The sequence below is a fragment of the Oncorhynchus keta genome, chromosome 6, assembly GCF_023373465.1.
Source record: "Oncorhynchus keta strain PuntledgeMale-10-30-2019 chromosome 6, Oket_V2, whole genome shotgun sequence".
Classification (NCBI taxonomy): domain Eukaryota; kingdom Metazoa; phylum Chordata; class Actinopteri; order Salmoniformes; family Salmonidae; genus Oncorhynchus; species Oncorhynchus keta.
In genome coordinates, this window is record NC_068426.1 from 39,007,033 (window position 1) to 39,025,922 (window position 18,890).

The 18,890-nt window shown below is 45.3% G+C and overlaps 1 protein-coding gene across 9 annotated transcripts in view; it reads left to right on the plus strand.

The window, feature by feature from the left end:
- Nucleotides 1-18,890, plus strand: part of ehmt1b (euchromatic histone-lysine N-methyltransferase 1b) — a 28,667-nt gene extending 9,777 nt beyond the window's left edge. For 4 of the 9 annotated variants that reach the window (XM_035772696.2, XM_035772695.2, XM_035772693.2 and 1 more), the window contains exons 2-27: nt 4,412-4,535; nt 4,620-5,164; nt 5,300-5,447; nt 5,666-5,802; nt 5,928-6,089; nt 6,268-6,330; nt 6,529-6,646; nt 6,760-6,873; nt 7,289-7,434; nt 7,608-7,751; nt 8,012-8,247; nt 8,423-8,635; nt 10,624-10,706; nt 10,823-10,929; nt 11,206-11,328; nt 11,549-11,650; nt 12,486-12,590; nt 12,714-12,868; nt 13,048-13,209; nt 13,401-13,545; nt 14,516-14,593; nt 14,679-14,794; nt 15,074-15,160; nt 15,311-15,389; nt 16,698-16,873; nt 17,070-18,890. In XM_035772696.2, coding sequence (XP_035628589.1) covers nt 4,412-4,535; nt 4,620-5,164; nt 5,300-5,447; nt 5,666-5,802; nt 5,928-6,089; nt 6,268-6,330; nt 6,529-6,646; nt 6,760-6,873; nt 7,289-7,434; nt 7,608-7,751; nt 8,012-8,247; nt 8,423-8,635; nt 10,624-10,706; nt 10,823-10,929; nt 11,206-11,328; nt 11,549-11,650; nt 12,486-12,590; nt 12,714-12,868; nt 13,048-13,209; nt 13,401-13,545; nt 14,516-14,593; nt 14,679-14,794; nt 15,074-15,160; nt 15,311-15,389; nt 16,698-16,873; nt 17,070-17,247 — 3,846 coding nt within the window. In that variant the 3' untranslated portion in view covers nt 17,248-18,890. The remainder of the gene's footprint in view (nt 1-4,411; nt 4,536-4,619; nt 5,165-5,299; nt 5,448-5,665; nt 5,803-5,927; nt 6,090-6,267; nt 6,331-6,528; nt 6,647-6,759; nt 6,874-7,288; nt 7,435-7,607; nt 7,752-8,011; nt 8,248-8,422; nt 8,636-10,623; nt 10,707-10,822; nt 10,930-11,205; nt 11,329-11,548; nt 11,651-12,485; nt 12,591-12,713; nt 12,869-13,047; nt 13,210-13,400; nt 13,546-14,515; nt 14,594-14,678; nt 14,795-15,073; nt 15,161-15,310; nt 15,390-16,697; nt 16,874-17,069) is intronic. The other 5 variants (XM_035772698.2, XM_035772697.2, XM_035772694.2 and 2 more) reach the window with 2 other exon arrangements.

Below are 18,890 nucleotides of genomic sequence, written 5' to 3' on the forward strand. Positions count from 1 at the left end.
GCAACTTCCATTTTCACCCACTAGGGGCAGAACTGAGGACTTAGAGAAGCACGATTAGTGAAGGTTTCTTGAATCTATGAAGGGATATGAAAGGGTTTCTCCCCTCTCATACCTGTGTTGACCACACACCTTGGAATCTGTCTCTGGAACCCCTTCTCTTCTACCTGGTCTCATGTGAGAATGCCTCAGAGATCCTTTTTCTTTGGGAGCCTCAGCCTCTGACAGTTATCAGCTTGCTCTTGGGTGCGAGTGGCTTAGACGAGCAAGTGTTTCAGACGAGCATGACCAATTTTTCCCGTAACTGTTGAAAAAGCTCAATTGCTTTCTGTTTGATTGATGTTGGAAGACTTTAGTCTATGTGATTGCGTTTTTTTTTCATTTTTTTTTTCATTAATAAATCGAAGTATCTCTAAATCGAAGACATTTCTCTCATAACCGAGAGGAGAGAGCAGGATAAGGCAGAGTGCTCAGAATACCAATGGATTTGTCTGTGGATCCACTGAGCTATGTGTGGCAAGAGCTACAGAGAGGCCACTACATTGTCAAGACATGCATGCATCTGCCTGACAGAGGACACCGGTGTCTTTGTCCACTGGGTTGTCAGTGGTTTTAGACAATTCACACATCCCTTTGCTAAGACTTAAAACAAATAAGCCCATTGTTTGGGTGACTTTTCAAGTTTATTTTACTTGATTTCCACTGTGAATTATCAGCCTTGGCTCAATGTTCTGTCAGGTGGAGCTCCACAGCAGGGTTTCATGTCAAAATCTCTCCTGAGTTTGTCGGTCAGACTCTGCTATCCCCTCAAATCTAGCAGCTAGGCTGAGGTGCCTTTTAATCTGACAGGCATTGGCCAGGCTAATCCTGAAGGACACATCGAAACAAGAGGCCTCTACCTAACCAATCTAATAGGTCCTCTTCAGCTCCTGATGGTGGCATGGTGCCAAGAGGTGGGGGCCATCCTCTGGCCGAGGGGACTGTAGGGAAGGTGGCCGTGGACAGCTGATGGAGTCTGATGCTAGGCTATATTCTCCAATACCAAAGCACTGCACAACCTTCCCACTCTTAGCCCACATTAGACTGTCTGTGTAATGGCTCCCCTGATGGAGACTGAGAGAAGGGCATATTTTGTTGTTAGAGCCACATTAGGCAGACATTTTGTGGTGGCTTTAGAGGCAGGTGTCTGATGGGGCTTCCAATTGGTAGTGAGAGCTTTTGCGACGGGCCTGGGTCGTCAGCGGGGAAGGGGAAGGGGAAGATGGTGCATTTCCTCCCATTGCGGATCCCTCTTACCTGCTTCCTCTTCTGAGCTTTTCAGACGTTCTGTAACAGAAACACAGGAAAACCTGTCGGTTTGAAAAGGTGGATCCACTGGTATAACTGCATGTGTCCCTCTTCTTTATCTTCTGTCTGATGTATCTGTTCTGTTTTTTGCTTTTCCTGGTCTGGTTCATGGTGTCTGCTGTCTTTTATCCTTTGTTTGTTTTTGTCTGGTGCTGCTGAAGGAAGATTGCATTAGCAGCTAGTATGGAAAGAGATGGGCCGGGTACACGAGTGAAGATGAGACAGAATAAGGCAAGGCAAACAAGAACATGTTATGGGTTGTTTCTTGTCCCCGCATAGGTCTTCACCATAATCATCATAGTTGACCTGTGATCTTGGTGCTAATCTGAGTAATTTGGCCTTGCTTGGCCTATTTGACTCTTTGAAGTATGCTGACAGTTGGTTGGGCATGAGATGCTTTCTCTGGAGGTTTGAGATGTTGGAGTTAAAGCCTTTCAGTAGGCAGCTCTCTGGAGGAGGAGAGGAGACGAGACACCGTTTAATTCCGCTCCTATTACAGTGCTCCTTACTGAGCCGCGGCCATAACTGGGCCTTCAGCCTAGCATGTCAGCAGAGCGTAGTCGGTGAGGGCCTGAAGACAGAGGGCCAGAGAGAGGGAGCAGAGCACCTGGCTTTTCTTCCTGTTTGGCCTCGGCGTGTTAAAGAATGAGTCATCTGTAGTGTGGTGGTCCTGGATCCCACATGGGGAATTTCCCATGGTGGAGGTGTCTTCTGTCCCGTGTCTGTCATTGGGGTTGTTCCGTGTCATTTCAGCCATGACATCATCTCAGATTGTTCTGAAATTCTTTCAATTTCAAGCTAATGCAATCGCACCCAAATTGGCCATTTCAATTCATAGAATTAATATAATATTCAATAAATATAGTACCCAACATCCGATTTGAACCAAACCTTTTCTTAACATTGATTTTAAGATGTGAGGAATCAAAATAAATGGTGAAAAGCCCATGGACCTCCCTACATCAAGGCCACCCCAACGGCCAGAATACAATATCAGTTCTCTGTTTGACAAGTAGTATGAAGCTGCTGCTTGGAGTTTATTCATACTGTGTAATGTATTCTCTGTGCATTTGGTGATGTCCTCCCCGGTTCGATTATTTAAAAATGTATTTAAAAAAAAATCTAATTAACATTAAATGTGCTATGCATTATGTGGGTTGAATGCTGTAACACATCATAAATCAATTAATAAAAGTCCCATTTAATCCCATTACTGTACTTTAATAAAATAGTTTTGTATATTACATTTGTTTTATTTTATTATTTCTTTCCAAGTCATCTCTATAGAGCTCCTGCCTATCCTGTCAAACAAAATCACTATTTTAGTAGGCACACTTATGTGACTGCTGAATACCAAGTATCAAATCACTTAGATAATGTGTCTTCAGGTATTTGTTCATTTGGATCCCCAATGCTGAAGCAGCAGCTACTCTTCCTGGGGTCCACAATTAAACACAAAATATGACAAGTAAACGAAACACTGATGCACTGATAGACAAGGACAGTCACATTTTAAAATACCATTATATACAAACAATGCAACAACAAAAAAGAATACTTAAAACAATAGACAAAACCGATGTATGTCTGTATGTCTGTCTGTATGTCTGTATGTCTGTATGTCTATGTCCCTTCGCGAAGAAGCTGCTCTCTATCCCCCTCCATCGCACGTCTTCCGTCTCTTCTCTCCGCGCAATGGATTATGGTCATTGTTGTTAATTACAATGTGTTCTGTGCTAAACTATGTAGAATATTGGCCTGTTGGACACTACAACTCCCTACTACATCCCACAGTTTGCGCTTGATCTGATTTGTCTCTAGAGAAACTGCGCGTTGTGCTCACAGAACTAAATGGAATTAAAATAATTGAACCGACATCAGTCAATTTAGTTTAAAAAAATAAAATAACGGACATTTCTGTTAATTGCAATTTTCTTGGGTTGAAAAATTGACTAGGGACTAAAATATGAGAACCCTAATAAAATAATACAATTATAAACCATTGCATGGTAGTTGTGTTTTTCAATAAAATTATTAGCAAACATCTCTGTCATGTGATTGGTGACATTTACCATTAAATCCAACCCATTGCAAAATACTATACAGTGTGTGTGTGTGTGTGTGTGTGTGTGTGTGTGTGTGTGTGTGTGTGTGTGTGTGTTTGTGTGTGTGTGGGACATTTACCATTTCAAGAACATTGAAACCATTAGAACTGCTGAAGCCTAAAAGCTATTGGTTTTCTACCCAAAGTTGCAGAGGAAATGTTGTTATTCATTTATTAATAAATGCAAGACACCAGAAAATGTGATAAAATAATGTGGCAGGAACAGTGACATCTGGTGGGCAAAACATGGTACTTAAACACTTATGGGGGAAATGCAAGCTGGGCTAATTTCTCTGAACAGTGGTCATCACCATATTCACTAAGAATACATTACATAGTATGAATAAACAATACACCAAGCCGCAGCTTCATACTACTACTACTGGCCGTTGGTGGGCTTGGTGTGGGGTCCGTGGGTGGCTTTTGGCCATTTTTAGTTTTTTTATTCCTCATGTCTTATTCATTGTTCGGAATAAGTTTTGTCCAAATCAGATGTTAGGTACTGTATTTATTAAATATTATATGAGTCCTATAAATGAAAATGGTCAATTTGGGTCAGTCAATTAGCTTAATTTCTCAGAGAAAATTATATTATCAACAAAATAATGCTTGTAGTTTTTTCAGGTGGAACAACCCATTAGGCTTTGTAGTGTTGTTCATAAGAGTTCTGTTCTGTGTCTGTTGTAGCTACACAGAGTTGCAGGCTATTTCAGACATGGGGATCATAAACTTCACATACTTCAAGCTTAAAAATCTAGTGAAATTGTGGACATACTTAGGTTTATGAGTGCATTCTGTTGATCTGTAACCTCTCTAAACAGAGTAGGCCTGTATTTGGCGTAGCAAGGCTGTTAATTGTCCAGCACGCTTTTGTAGGCTATATGAATTTCTCTGACCATATAACTGTGTTCTTGACACTGGGCATGGAGTTAGCAGTTTGTGTGTGTGTGTGTGTGCTGTCAGCCCACAGGTCTGGCCGAAGGCAGATTGGGTAAAGGGGAGTCCATGGAGGAGGGGATGGAATCACCTGGGGACCGAGAGGAAGAAGGAGGTGAGCTCATCTTTAAAGCCATTACAGCTAAACATGGTAAGGTTTACTCCTAGTCTTCGTCTCTTGAGCTAGCCTAACATAAGACCATACTGTGAGACTGACTGATATCTACTGTTCCAGACACATTGAGAAATGAGGAGGTAGCTTCCAGACTGGGATCCTCCCCCGGAGCAGAGGCGGAGCTAAACGGAACCTATGAGAGCGCAGAGGTGGGGAACGGACACCAGTGCCCCACCCCTCTGGTCTCCCTGGGCAACAAGTCTCAGGTGGTCACAGAGAATGGGATGTTGGAGACCGACCCACCTCACGGTTCCGTCACCGGGAGTAATGGATACATCCTCAGCAAGCAGCAGGAGGGGGGCTCTACAACGGGGACAGGCTTGGTGGCTGCCCCACACAGGACTAGCTGGTTGCCCTCCGGCACCACAATGGTGGGACACACCACCACAACCTTCCTGTCCTCCGCAGCAGGGCATGCCCACAGTCCTGGTGCACTAAGAACTGATAACCACCAGGCCGGCTCCCCGTCGGGACAGGGGGACTCAGACACAGAGACTAAAAATGGCACGTCCCCTAGCGACTCCCCCGCCCCCTCTCCGCTGTCCATCGCCATACACCGAGCACGCAAGACCATGTCCAGGCCAGCGTCCAACCAGACACTAAAGGTAGCTAGTATTAGCCTAGTAAAGAGAGAGTCGATGAATGATTCAGGTATTTCCGTGAGACACATGAATGAAATTCTATTAAAATGTGAAGCATAGCCGCCTTTTAATTCATTAATATTTTCTTTATCGCCGTAGCTTCTAAACAGGGCATTAAAAGAACCAAACGGTGCAGACGAGGAGAGTCTGAATGGACCAGAGGAGGAGAAGACATCCCCCTCCCAGAACCAGCTACCTCAGAGCCAAAACGACTTGCCGGCTGCAGCCACAGCCAAGTCCCAGACAGGTCAGAGAGACAACACTGAGTCCTACAGTACAGGGGAGAGGGTACAAGGCGAACATCACACACAACAACAATGTAATGGCAGTACTTTGCTTACCGGAGGCTATCTACTTATTTCAAGGCTGCAAACGCCAGAGGAGTATGAATAAAAGCTGTGCGTACTGTGACGTAGATTAAGAGGTTCATGGCTTCTTGAGGCTCAATTGGTCGCTCTTTTCCAGCAGCGTCGGCATCGAGGAAGAAGAAGAGGAAGATGGGAACGTACAGTCTGGTCCCCAGGAAGAAAACCAAAGTGCTGAGGCAGCTGACAGTGGTGGAGATGTTTAGTCAACTTCAACAATCAACTCAAAGCACACAGGTTTCATCTCTTCTACATAGACTTAACTGTTTTAGAATTTAATGGAAATTGGGAGGAAATGTATTAGAATTTGGATATTTGGCTGTCAGCATCATGTTGTAATATTTCTCTGCTCCCCCTCCCAGCCTAAAGAGGTAGCACATGTCAATGGGGAAAGGATGGAGAATGAGTCAGAGGAGGAAGATTTGGAAGATGGAGAGGAATGGGAGGAGGAGGAGGAGCAGGGTGGAGAGGAAGGTGTCTCCACGGGCCAGGAGAAGAGTCGAACATCATGCCTTGCCCTTCAGGTTGAAATCTTCTTAGTTGGTCTGTCTGCACCCCAGTTGAGAACCTTGATAAAATGATGCTTCTATTACATTCATAGATGTCACAGGTTTAGAACCACACTTTAAGGTAGGGAATGCAATTAAATAGTTTTGCAAATGGCCAAACCTCTTTGACACTGTGTGATACTTGTCGGTTCAGGGAGAGGAGCCAGACTCTGAGGAATCAGCTGAAGAGGAAGAAGAGGAGAACGAGTCTGACTTGGTAAGATTACACAACTCTTTTCCCCTTCTTTGAGTCCTTTTGGATTAGAACGACATAAGTGAGTGTTTTTGCGAACCCAAACGTTATCAAAGCACAGTCTTGTCCTCGGTCATGTTGTTCCACCATCAGACTGAGGAGGGGTACATTGATTGACATCGGAGAGAATTAAATCTCTTAAATGATCTGCTTTACACACAGAGCTCGGAATCCAGCGTGAAGAAGAGATTGAAAAAGAAAGTAAAGGGAGACGGCGCCTGGCTCCGGCCGTCCAGGAAACGGAAAAGGAAGCCTAAGACCAAGATTGAGGGACTCCCTGGTACAGTAACCCACCGCTCTGCCTTATGAGGAACATTATGGAAACATCTGAAGAGAAATCCTACCTTTTGACTTTCTGCTCCCTGTGCTAGCTAACTCTACATCCCTTTCCAGGCACAGGACCCCAGCCCCAGGACCAGGCAGGCCTCAATAAAGAGTACACGGAGGTTCCCCTCCACTTACTCAACCTCAAAGCCCAGGAGAAGCTGCTCTCCTCACTGCACACAGGTGAGTGAGGCCACAGAGGAGTAGGTGATGGGGGAATAAGAGGAAATGGGGGTAGTTGTGAACTGAACTGCCTGTTGGTAAGATAATTCCTCTCAGAGATTTTCCCATCCATAGACTACCTTTTAATGTTTCTGCAGACTCCGAAATGGTCTTGGTTTTGTGAGGCAAGGCCTCTGTTCTCCCTGACAGGTTCAGATGACTCATGCGAGCAGCACTGAGCGCCCCCTGGTGGTCTGTCATATAAATATAAAATCTGATAATCAAGAGTCTAGAACTATACCACTATTGTAGCTCTTGCAGTCTGTATCTTTATAAATTAATCTCTATAAACTCTTGGAAAGCGCATTAAACCTGTGTCTAGTAAGGGTCATATCGACATCTGTCAGATGAGCTGAGTGGATGGTCGTCTGTGCAGGAGTTTCTGGGGCTATGGGAAGTGTGGAGCCAGATATGGTGCAGGAGCTGCCCCTCTGCAGCTGTCGCATGGAGACGCCCAAGAGTCGGGAGATCCTCACGCTGGCCGACAGGAAGTGCATGGCCACGGAGAGCGTCGACCGACAGGTTGAGCCTTGATGCTAGGCCTCATCATATTTGTGCACGTGTCCCATTCCCTATGTCCACTCATCATATTCTCTCCCTATGTCTTTTTTTGGCTTCGTCCTGATTATCCACCCCTTTCTCCCTTTTCATCCTTTGTTTCTCACTCATACGTACCTCTTTCCTTCTCCTCACAGCTGAGCCGGTGTCAGAGTGCGGTTCTAAAGCACGAGATGATGCGTCCCTCAAATTCTGTGCAGCTGCTGGTGCTGTGTGAGGACCACCGGGCCGGCATGGTCAAGCACCAGTGCTGCCCCGGCTGTGGCTTCTTCTGCAGAGCCGTGAGTACTGGGACCTCCCTGGAGTGGGAATGGGCAAACACTGCATCTATTTCTGAGTGGAAGGGGTCTTCTAGTTAGCCAGGAAAAGCTCTGGGTCCTAATTATTAGCGGTTAGAGGGGAGAAAAAAAACCTGGCCCTACTTATAACACTGAACTAGCCAAGGCCTTTATATATTCTGTGATTATGGCCTTCGAAAAACGTTAAAACAGATTCTTCAATGGCGGACACACTGACCTGGCTGTGTATGTTTGGGTTGTAGGGTACGTTCATGGAGTGCCAACCGGACATCAACATCTCCCACCGTTTCCACCAGGCCTGTGCCTCAGTACTGAAGGGCCAGACCTTCTGTCCACACTGTGGGGAGGAGGCCAGCAAGGCCAAGGAGGTCACCATCGCCAAGGCCGACACAACCTCCACCGTGCCCGCCACACGTGCTGCACATGACCCTGCCACGGCCAGGACCGCGGAGGGCAGGGCAGACACCACAACTGGAGGGTAGGTTCACAGCACTATTGGGAATAAAGGAGCCGAATGTCACGTTTTCATCAATACATCGTTTCCTCATATTATGTATTCCTTTCAGTCTGGAAAGATGACACTGGTATTTTCAACAGTATCACTCTTCTGTTGCAGTAATCAGGCATTTGTCACCCTTCTGTGTGTGTTCCAGTCCATTCTGTCTCTCTGTGGGAGGTGATCTGGGTGGCCAAGCAGACAGCTCTCTCTCCATCCCACCCGAGCACACACTGGACACCTCCTCCTTCCCCGGGGGCTCCAGAACCGGAGTTCTGCCTCCTGCTGCGGGCATGGGGATCGGCATAGGAGTGGGCGCCGCCCCTAAAGAGACCTTGGAGAGCATCCTGCTGGCACTGGACACAGAGAAGTAAGACATGCTACCAAGACTCAGGGTTTGAGAGGTTAAAAAGTGCTGCTCTACTATGCAACTGTTTGAGCGTCCTGATTAGTATTTCACTCTCTCACTACCACCCCCTCACCAGTCTCCTCTCACACTCTTAACCACTTTAAGTGTTACTAACAAGGTTTTGATCCAACCTTTTAATGCGTGTAGTCGATGCCGGATAAAAAAAATGGCACGACCCACTTGATGGAAACGGCACATTTGTCAGTGAACTTCCCAAATGTCGACAAAACGAATTACGCTAGACAGGGTGGGAACGTTTTGTCTTAAAAAAAATTTTTTTTAAATGATGCGAGAAATAGTGGGGGAAGACTTCATTCCAGGTGACTATCTCATGAAGCTGGTTGAGAGACTGCCAAGAGTGTGCAAAGCTGTCATGAAGGCAAAGGGCGGCCACTTTGTAGAATCTCAAATATAACATATATTTTGATTTGTTTAACACTTTTTTTGGTTACTACATGATTCCATGTGTTATTTCATAGTTTTGATGTCTTCACTGTTATTCTACAATGTAGAAAATGGTAAAAATAAAGAAAAACCCTTCAATCAATAGGTGTGTCCAAACTTTTGACTGGTACTGTAAGTATTCAGACCCTGTGAGACTCGAAATTGAGCTCAGACGCATCCTGTTTCCACTGATCATCCTTGAGAGTTGAGTTTCTTCAACTTGATTGGAGTCCACATGTGGTAAATTCAATTGATTGGACATGATTTGGAAAGGCACACACCTGTCTATATAAGGTCCCACAGGTGACAGTGCATATCAGAGCAAAAACCAAGCCGTGAGGTTGAAGGAATTGTCCGTAGAGCTCCGGGATTGTGATCTGGGGAAGGGTACCAAAACAATTCTGCAGCATTGAAGGTCCCCAAGAATACAGTGGCTTCCATCAATCTTAAATGGAAGAAGTTTGGAACCACCAAGACTCTTCCGAGAGCTAGCCGCCTGGCCAAACTGAGCAATCTGCTCTGTCACACTGACAGAGCTCCAGAGTTTCTCTGCGGAGATGGGAGAACCTTCCAGAAGGACACCCATCTCTGCAGCACTCCACGATTCAGGCCTTTATGGTAGATTGGCCAGATGGAAGCCACTCCTCAGTAAAATGCGCATGACAGCCTGCTTGCAGTTTGCCAAATGGCACCTACAGGACACAGCATGAGAAACAAGGTTCTCTGGCCTAATGAAAACACAATTCTTTGGCCTGAATGGTAAATGTCACATCTGGAGGAAACCTGGCAGCATCCCTATGGTGAAGCAGAGTGGTGGCAGCATCATGCTACGGGGATGTTTTTCAGCGGCAAGGACTGGGAGACTAATCGGGATCGAGGGAAAGATGAACGTAGCAAAGAACAGAGAGATCCTTGATGGAAACCTGCTCCTGACATCAGACTGGGGCGAAGATTCACCTTCCAACAGGACAAAGAGCCCGGACTCGAGCCCGATCTAACATCACTGGAGAGACCTGAAAACAGCTGTGCAGTGACGCTCCTCATCCAACCTGACAGAGCTTGAGATGATCTGCAGAGAAGAATTGGATAAACTCTCAAATACAGGTGTGCCAAGCTTGTAGCTTCATACCCATGAAGACTTGAGGCTGTAATCACTGCCAAAGGTGCTTCAACAAAGTACACACTCAACAAAATACTTGTGTAAATGTAATATTTCAGTTTTTCATTATGAGGTTGTGTGTGTGTGTGTGTGTGTGTGTGTGTGGATTGAGGAGGGGAAAAATGTTTTAATCAATTTTAGGAAAAGGCTGTAAAAGTGGAAAAAGTCAAGGGATCTGAATAGTTTTTGACTGCACAGTAAGATAACGTTGAGGGTTCCTCAGCTACCTTCCTGTGTGACATGTTCATGCACACGTTAAATGATTTCTGTTTTCATCAATATTTTCCTGTTGTTATTGTGAAGGTGTATTCCTGTGGACTGACTTCTTCCATGTGTCCTGCATCAGGCCCAAGAAGCTGCGGTTTCACCCCAAGCAGCTCTTTATCTCTGCTAAACAGGGGGAAATACAGAAGGTCTTGCTCATGTTGGGTGAGGGAGATGTCTTTTTTTTATTTTTTAACTAAGATATTAAACAAGGAACAAGCGTCGTTATCTGGTCAGGTTTCTGTGAATAACAAATGTCCCTCTGTATCCCTGTCCACCAGTGGATGGGGTAGACCCTAACTTTAAGATGGAGAGCCAGAGCAGACGTGCCCCCCTCCATGTAGCATCTGAGGCAGGCCACCAGGAGATCTGTCACCTGCTGGTTCAGGTGAGGCTTGGCTATGGTTCCCACTGGGAGTGGATGAGAGAAGGGGTAGACGCTGCATTGCACAGACATGCATCGAGACCAAGCTTCCCAGCATGGGTTCCACGGCATCGGGTTGACTTGCCAGGTTATTACGTTGCACACGTGTTTGACGTCTTCATAGTGGATCATTTTAATCGGACTGTCATCAACATCTAATCAAGGATCAACTTCGACAGTATTGAGTGGATCAGAGTAGATTGATCTAGTTGTTTTGGTCTGTCCCTCCCTCCCTACCAGTCTGGTGCTAACCTGGACATCTGCGATGAGGACCAGCGCACTCCCCTGATGGAGGCCTGTGAGAACAACCACCTGGAGGCGGTCTGCTACCTACTGAGGGCAGGAGCCATCGCCAGCCACAAGGTGGGTTCACACACCCTCTCTAACACCACAACGACACGCATACCTCATTCTCCCGGGAGACTTCATTAGTCTATATTTCCATGGGGGCTTAGGCTTTGGTAATAGTGTTTTGATGGCCTACTAACAGGGCTTGCATGCTATATCGAGGGTTGTGTTGTATTACAGTGGTATGAATCTTATGACGGCAGCAATGTGTGTTGGACTCCCTTCTGTTCTCCAGGATGTGGAGGGGTTCACTTGTCTCCACCTAGCTGCTAAGATTGGCCATTATAACATTGTGGAGCATCTACTCTCCACAGGACTCATAGACATCAACTGTCAGGTGAGTTCTGCTTTTTTCAGTCATAAACCGGTGAAACACAAACTTGGTGAGCCGTAATTCTGCACAATGTTTAGTCCCTCAAGATGATTATAGCTTCCCATGGCTTGTGTTGGTTGTACCACTGAAGTCAATCAGAACCAGGAGTGCTTTCATGTGAATTCGGTTCTTGTTTTGCTCTGGCCTGTGTTTGTGTTGTGCTCTCACTCGTAGCCTTTTCCGTAGGGGCCTGACTCTCCTCTCGGTGGGCGTGCTGCTCCCATCCGCTCCACATGGGCTCCTAATGGTTTCCTCTTACATTGCAGCTGCTGTGGAAGGATCTGTTCTTTCTCCGCATGCATTAGTTAGGATTACAACCCCATTGGCTACCCTGCTGACGTGAAAGCCAATTTGTTTGTGTAAAGCTACTGAGCCAGTTGTCGTTGACCTCCTATTCTGGCCATCTCTAAAACAGATGTTTCTCTGCCTCAAAAATGTATCTGATCTCCGGGATGTGTGGCAGGGATCGCTCCAGCATTTCAAAAGGAGAGGTCCTTTTGTGTGCCACCATCAAGGGCACTCTGAGGCCATATGATTGTGGTACTGCACAGTTTAAAAACCTGAGTATGGTATTTGATGTCTCTATTTGAAGTGCTTGACCTTGCTGCAGGTATTGATCCATTATGGCAGGAACGATGTCATGGCAGTCTTTGTCCTTGTGGTAATACATCCTCCTCAACCTCTTATAATATCTCTTGGAGAAGGTTAGTGACACCGCTCGTTGTTATATCCAGGACATTGAAGCAATCCCATGCTGCAGGGGCCCGTTGTTAACGCTGTGATGTGTAACTCTCTCTAGGACGATGGCGGTTGGACGGCTATGATTTGGGCAACGGAGTATAAGCACCTAGAGCAGGTGAAGATGCTGCTCAATAAAGGGGCTGACATCAACATTAGGGACAAGGTCAGTAACTAGGGTTAACGGAGAGTCTTCATGACCTCTCACAAGCCAAATATTTTTTTTTGTCTGACTTTTGTCGTCGTCTATGACTTTGTCGTGAATTTGCTAACTGTTGTCTGTTTGTAGGAGGAGAACATCTGTCTCCACTGGGCGGCCTTCTCTGGCAGTGTGGAGATTGCTGAGCTCCTCCTAGAGTCCAAGTGTGACCTCCATGCTGTCAACATCCACGGAGACTCCCCCCTGCACATCGCTGCACGGGAGAACAGGCTCGAATGTGTCACGTGAGTGGAGGTTGAGGGGAAATGACTGGTGATTCGGCAATAAGTAATAGAATCTCCATCTACAGCACTGCTGTGGCTGTAGCCTCCACTATTATAACCGAGGCTGTAGCCACATCAGGACTATTCCATATAGTGCAGTTAAGTGATGGTGTTGAGGGCTATGATCTGTGGCCCCTCAGGCTCTTTCTGTCTCGCGGGGCGGATGTCAACCTGAAGAACCGTGAGGGGGAGACGCCGCCAGACTGCTGCAGCCACAGTTCCAGGGTGTGGCTCACCCTGCAGACTAACAGGAGAGTGAAGGAGGCCAGGAGCAGCACCCAGGGGGAGAAGGTCCTTAACAGGTAGAATTCCTCAATCGCCGTCTCTCAAACGTTCATGCGTTTCTCTCACACGTTTACCTTTCTGATGCTCTGTCTCTGATCCACTTTTCTACCCTTTCCTCTACTTGTGGCTACCTCTTTTTGACCGATTGTCAAGTATAATATAATATCCACTGGGACCTTTTTGCTGACCAGTACATCTTTCACCACAGAGACATAGCCCGGGGGTATGAGGGAGTTCCGGTCCCCTGTGTCAACTCAGTGGACAGTGAGCCCTGTCCGGATAACTACAAATATGTCCCAGACAACTGTGTCACCTCCCCCATGAACATAGACAAGAACATCACACACTTACAGGTGGGTCATGTGACTGGATAGACCAGGGGTCTCCAGCAACTCGCAGCCCACATATGAGTAGCTCGCCAACCAATTCTGAAAGTACATGCCATTTTCCACGGTTTCCACAGCAAACTGTCATAAACAAATATCGACACCACAAGCTCCTATGTAATCACCGCAACGTTGACATTATCCCATCCCTAGTTAGGTTTGGCTTTTTAAGCCAATAGTGGCTAACACAATATCTGCCTATTTAATTTCCAGCACTACTGCCTGTCTGTCTGTGTGATGCACTGTTTGTCTATCACTCTGTGTGTAGCAAGTTGATGTGTTTAACCATCTTGTGGGTCGACAGAAATACTTTCCACAAAACCTTCTCAATTAAATGTTAACTGCAAAGTAGGCTTACCTGTCAAACGTATATCATTTGTAAACTTTGCCATGAAATGAGTACAGCACTATCGCTAGATCGGCACATTCCTCACTAGGGCCAAATGCACAATTAAAGGGGAATTGCACTCGATGTGTTTTCATCTAAAATAAATTATCTTCTGATGTGATTTAAGCATTGACATGAACTCAACATCCAATTTCATTGTTTCTCTATGAACAATTATAATTTTAAGAATGGAAAAACTAAAGCATTAAACCAGAAGAAATACATTATAAATATAAAACAATTTAGGGGAACAAAATCTGATTTTATAGGGCCCCCCTTGGAGTTGTTTATGAACCATTATTTTACCAGGTATATTGACAGAAAAGTCTTGTACACTAAGGCCCCGGGGAAAAGTTGCAGATGAGAAGAGAAGAATGTGCCTGTTTGAAAGCTAGGGAAAAAATCGTAGTGCTCGACATGCTTAATTTAAAAAAAAAGTAGCTCTCATTCTAGAAAAGGTTGGAGACTCCTAGAACAGACCATCCTGGAGTTGATCATACTTGATGACCTGAAAGATGAAATTACCATCTTTCTCTCTGCGATCCACAGTACTGTGTGTGTAAAGACGACTGCTCCTCAAGCAGCTGCATGTGTGGCCAGCTTAGCCTGCGCTGTTGGTATGACAAGGTAAGACCCAACACTTCAGTATCATTATGGTCGACAAAGTGCTGGTCTCCTATGATTGTCATGTCTGTTCCGTGACCTTTCTCAGGATGGTCGTCTGCTCCCGGAGTTCTGTCGTGATGAACCGCCCCTCATCTTCGAGTGTAACCACGCCTGCTCCTGCTGGAGAACCTGCAAGAACCGCGTGGTGCAGAACGGACTGAGGTACCTCCAATTTCCTGTCTCTACATTCAACCATATGTTTTTACAACCAAGCCAACACTCCTCAACCCTATTGATGATAACATCTAGATCAGAAGAAAATGTATTTCAGTCAAACCGCAACCACTCATTTGGAAGTTGTAATTACATTTACATTTAAGTCATTTAGCAGACGCTCTTAATGCATCTGACATCCCAAAATGCATCTGAATGTCGGGATAATGTGTTTGCGAGTTGAATGCGCTGTTAGTACATCCATACTGAAGGAGTTTTTCTGTTCAGGGTCCGGCTGCAGCTGTTCCGGACCAGTCGTATGGGCTGGGGGGTGCGGGCACTGCAGGAAATTCCCCAGGGAACCTTTGTGTGCGAGTGAGTCCTAGACAATACCCCCTTTCACAATGCGTAGTTTTACCGCACCTTCAAGCTCTTAGATGATTTCCCATTCAATGTCATCTGTGCGTGGTGCTGCAGTGCTATTTGTGGGGTTGATGGGTCTCTGACCTCACTTCCTGTCCACAGGTATGTCGGGGAGATCATCTCTGACGCAGAGGCAGATGTCAGGGAAAACGACTCCTACCTGTTCAACCTCGACAACAAGGTAGGGATCAGTGCTCATGAATGGCATTAAATCTTGTTGGCTAACTTTAGGACAAATCCAAAATGTAACTAGGTATCTCAACTTGGACCACTGTAATTGCAGTGGGATCTGCTGTGCTTTGCAGACAGATTTCAATCTGTTACCCAGTGATAAATTAATTGTATTCTTGTCTCTTGAGGCCTTTCCTGGACTTGTTTCTAAAACACTCTGCTGTTCTACGATTATTGTCTTATTTTGTGCTATTCGAATCTAATTTTATTAGTCACGCGTGCCGAATACAACAGATGTAGACCTTACAGTGAAATGCTTACTTACGAGCCCCTAACCAACAGATGTAGACCTTACAGTGAAATGCTTACTTACGAGCCCCTAACCAACAGATGTAGACCTTACAGTGAAATGCTTACTTACGAGCCCCTAACCAACAGATGTAGACCTTACAGTGAAATGCTTACTTACGAGCCCCTAACCAACAATACAGTTTTTAAAAAAAAGATATGGATAAGAATAAGAGCTAAAAGTAACAAGTAATTTAAGAGCAGCAGTAAAAAATAATGTATACCGGGGGGTGCAAGTACAGAGTCCATGTACACCGGTTAGTTGAGGTAGTATGTTCATGTAGGTAGAGTTAATTAAAAGTGACGAGGCATAGATGACAACAGAGAGTGGTGATGTTCAGGAGTCTTATGGCTTAGGTGTAGAAGCTGTTTAGAAGCCTCGATTTGGCCCTCTGGTACCGTTTGCCGTGTGGTAGCAGAGAGAACAGTCTATGACTAGGGTGGCTGGAGTCTTTGACAATTTTTAGGGCCTTCCTCTGACACCTCCTGCTATAGAGGTCCTGGATGGCAGAAAGCTTGGCCCCAGTGATGTACTGGGCAGTTTGCACTACCCTCTGTAGTGCCTTGCGGTCGGAGGCTGAGCAGTTGCCATACCAGGCAGTGATGCAACCATGCTCTTGATGTTGCTGCTGTATAACCTTTTGAGGATCTGAGGACCCATGCCAAATCTTTTCATTCTCCAGAGGAATGGGTTTTGTCGTGCCCGCTTCACGACTGTCATGGCGTGCTTGACCATGTTAGTTTGTTGGTGATGTGGACCTGCTCCACTGCAGCCCGGTCGATGAGAATGGGGGTGTGCTTGGTCCTCTTTTTTCCTGTAGTCCACAATCATCTCCTTTGTCTTGATCTGTTTGATATCTTTTGCCCCGTGAAGAATTACCACTGCAGATCATGCCGAACCTGCTTTAATAATATAATATAATAATGCTTTCTTCATTATGATCCATTTATGTGTGTTCTTTGGTCGCAGGAGGGTGACGTGTACTGTATCGACGCCCGTTTCTATGGCAACATCAGCCGGTTCATTAACCACATGTGCGAGCCGAACCTGTTCCCCTGCCGGGTTTTCACGGCACACCAGGACTTGCGCTTCCCCCATATCGCGTTCTTCGCCTGCGAGACCATCAAGGCTGGGGAAGAGCTAGGGTAAGGGTCATATTAGATGCTTTACTTGACAAAAGGTGAAGTTATTACCCTGTATGTATATTTAAGTTTGTCATTCTATGTTTAAGCCTTTCATCAATTCTTAGACATTGCCTTTGTTCTCCCTAAAATCAAGATTCGGTAGCTTGATTCTAGATTCATCTAACTCGCTCTGTTTGACCCAACCCTCCTCTCTCAGGTTTGACTACGGCGACCATTTCTGGGACATCAAGGGGAAGCACTTTAGCTGTGAGTGCGGCTCTCCCAAGTGCAAGTACTCAGCGGCGGTCATTGCCCTGCGCCAGGCAGACAGCTCGCCCCAGGACCAGCAGCACAGCACCCTCCCTGATACCAGCTCCTCTACAACCCCCTCCTGAGCCCCACAAATAGGACTTCCAGGCCAGCAGAGACGCGTCTCCAATCCCCCCCAGGCCATGAGCCGTACATCCCCAGACGCCCCACCTCCACCCCCAGGTGGAACCATCACCTCAATGAACCTTCAGGCCCATCACTGAGATCAACAATCAACCCCACAGAAACCCATCTGCTTAATGTCTCATTCAGCTCTTACATCACATCCTTACCAGCACAAACTCTGAACTTCCACTGAAACTGCCCCTCAGTGCAGGACACATTGGACAGGAAACAATTCTGTATGTTTGATGTCTGTCTGAAGTGCGACAAATAAAAATGTTGGCGAAAAATGGCCTTGCTATGAGCCTGGCTCTTGTTTTGTTGGTTCCAATTGGAATTCTCAAACGTGCTTTGTGCTCCATCCTGGGCAGTTGCCATCTGGGTAATGGTGTTTCCTAACCAGTGGTCTGAATCAAGTTTGTACTAAGCAACAATGTATATCTATTCGTGAGAAACATTTTCAGGGCGAAAGAAATTTGTAGCATGAGCGCCCATACCCCTCAAATCATACCATAGAAATGAGCAATGTTCATGCACAATTTATAACAGTTGACGTATTTACCTCATATGCTATATTTTGATTGCGAACGGGACAGAGGAGTTAAGTCACAAGTGTAGGTTTTTACTGGACTACTTCTCTTGAGCATTTCTACAGGAAAATAATGGTCAGTGCTAGATATCAATATCAACGATAAATACTTTTTAATTATCACCTTTATATTTAAATAATAGTTTTAAATCGAATTTTCTATACAGAATAACATCAAGCGAGGTGTATTGTATGCAGAACATCAGATATCAGGTTAAGGAAAGAGGAACTATCGATTTAATGTCAACGAGGACACTGACCAATCATCTCACTGTTCTGTTCTAGAGGGGGCAGAGTGAAGTTGACAATTGTCCAGGAAAGACTCTTGCAATCTGTTTTGACCACACAAGGAGTGGCAGATTATTTTCTCAGTTATTTGGCATGAATTCTTTTACAATACAATGGCCCCTTTCTATTAACTATTTGTCTGCTGGAAAGGGTGTATATGAAGGATGGCGTGACATTCAATGGCCCAACTAAGGGTGTCATGATTTGAGGATTCTGGTGCACAAGTGTTTAGCTGGGAGTTGTCTAAACTGTACAGTTTGCCATACTGTACCTGCAAAAATTAAAGCAGATGGATTTTTTTTGTTAAATCTGCAAGATTTTTAAGCATGTTTGAGGCCGACTCACTCTTTTGAACATTGAGTCAAAAATATTCATTTGCCACTTCTGGCGCCATTAAATGGGATTTGAATGTTAATGGGGTGAGACTCAAGCAAATGGTGCTGACGAGGTTTTATTTTCCTTGTATTCATTTTGAATTACTCACCAAGTGAATACGAGTTGTAAAATAAGATAAAGAAGCAAGGTTTTCTTTCTTTCTTTTACATTTAAATGTACCTCCAGTTTTCTAACTGTAGTTACTGTACTCCTGTTGATGTTGTTACATGATTTCATGTTGATGGAAACCTACACATTATTACCATGTCTTTAAATGTGGTTAGTATGGTTAGTGAATATTGTGCACATTTTCAAATGTATGAAAATAAAAAGGTTATAAAACATGAAAAATTA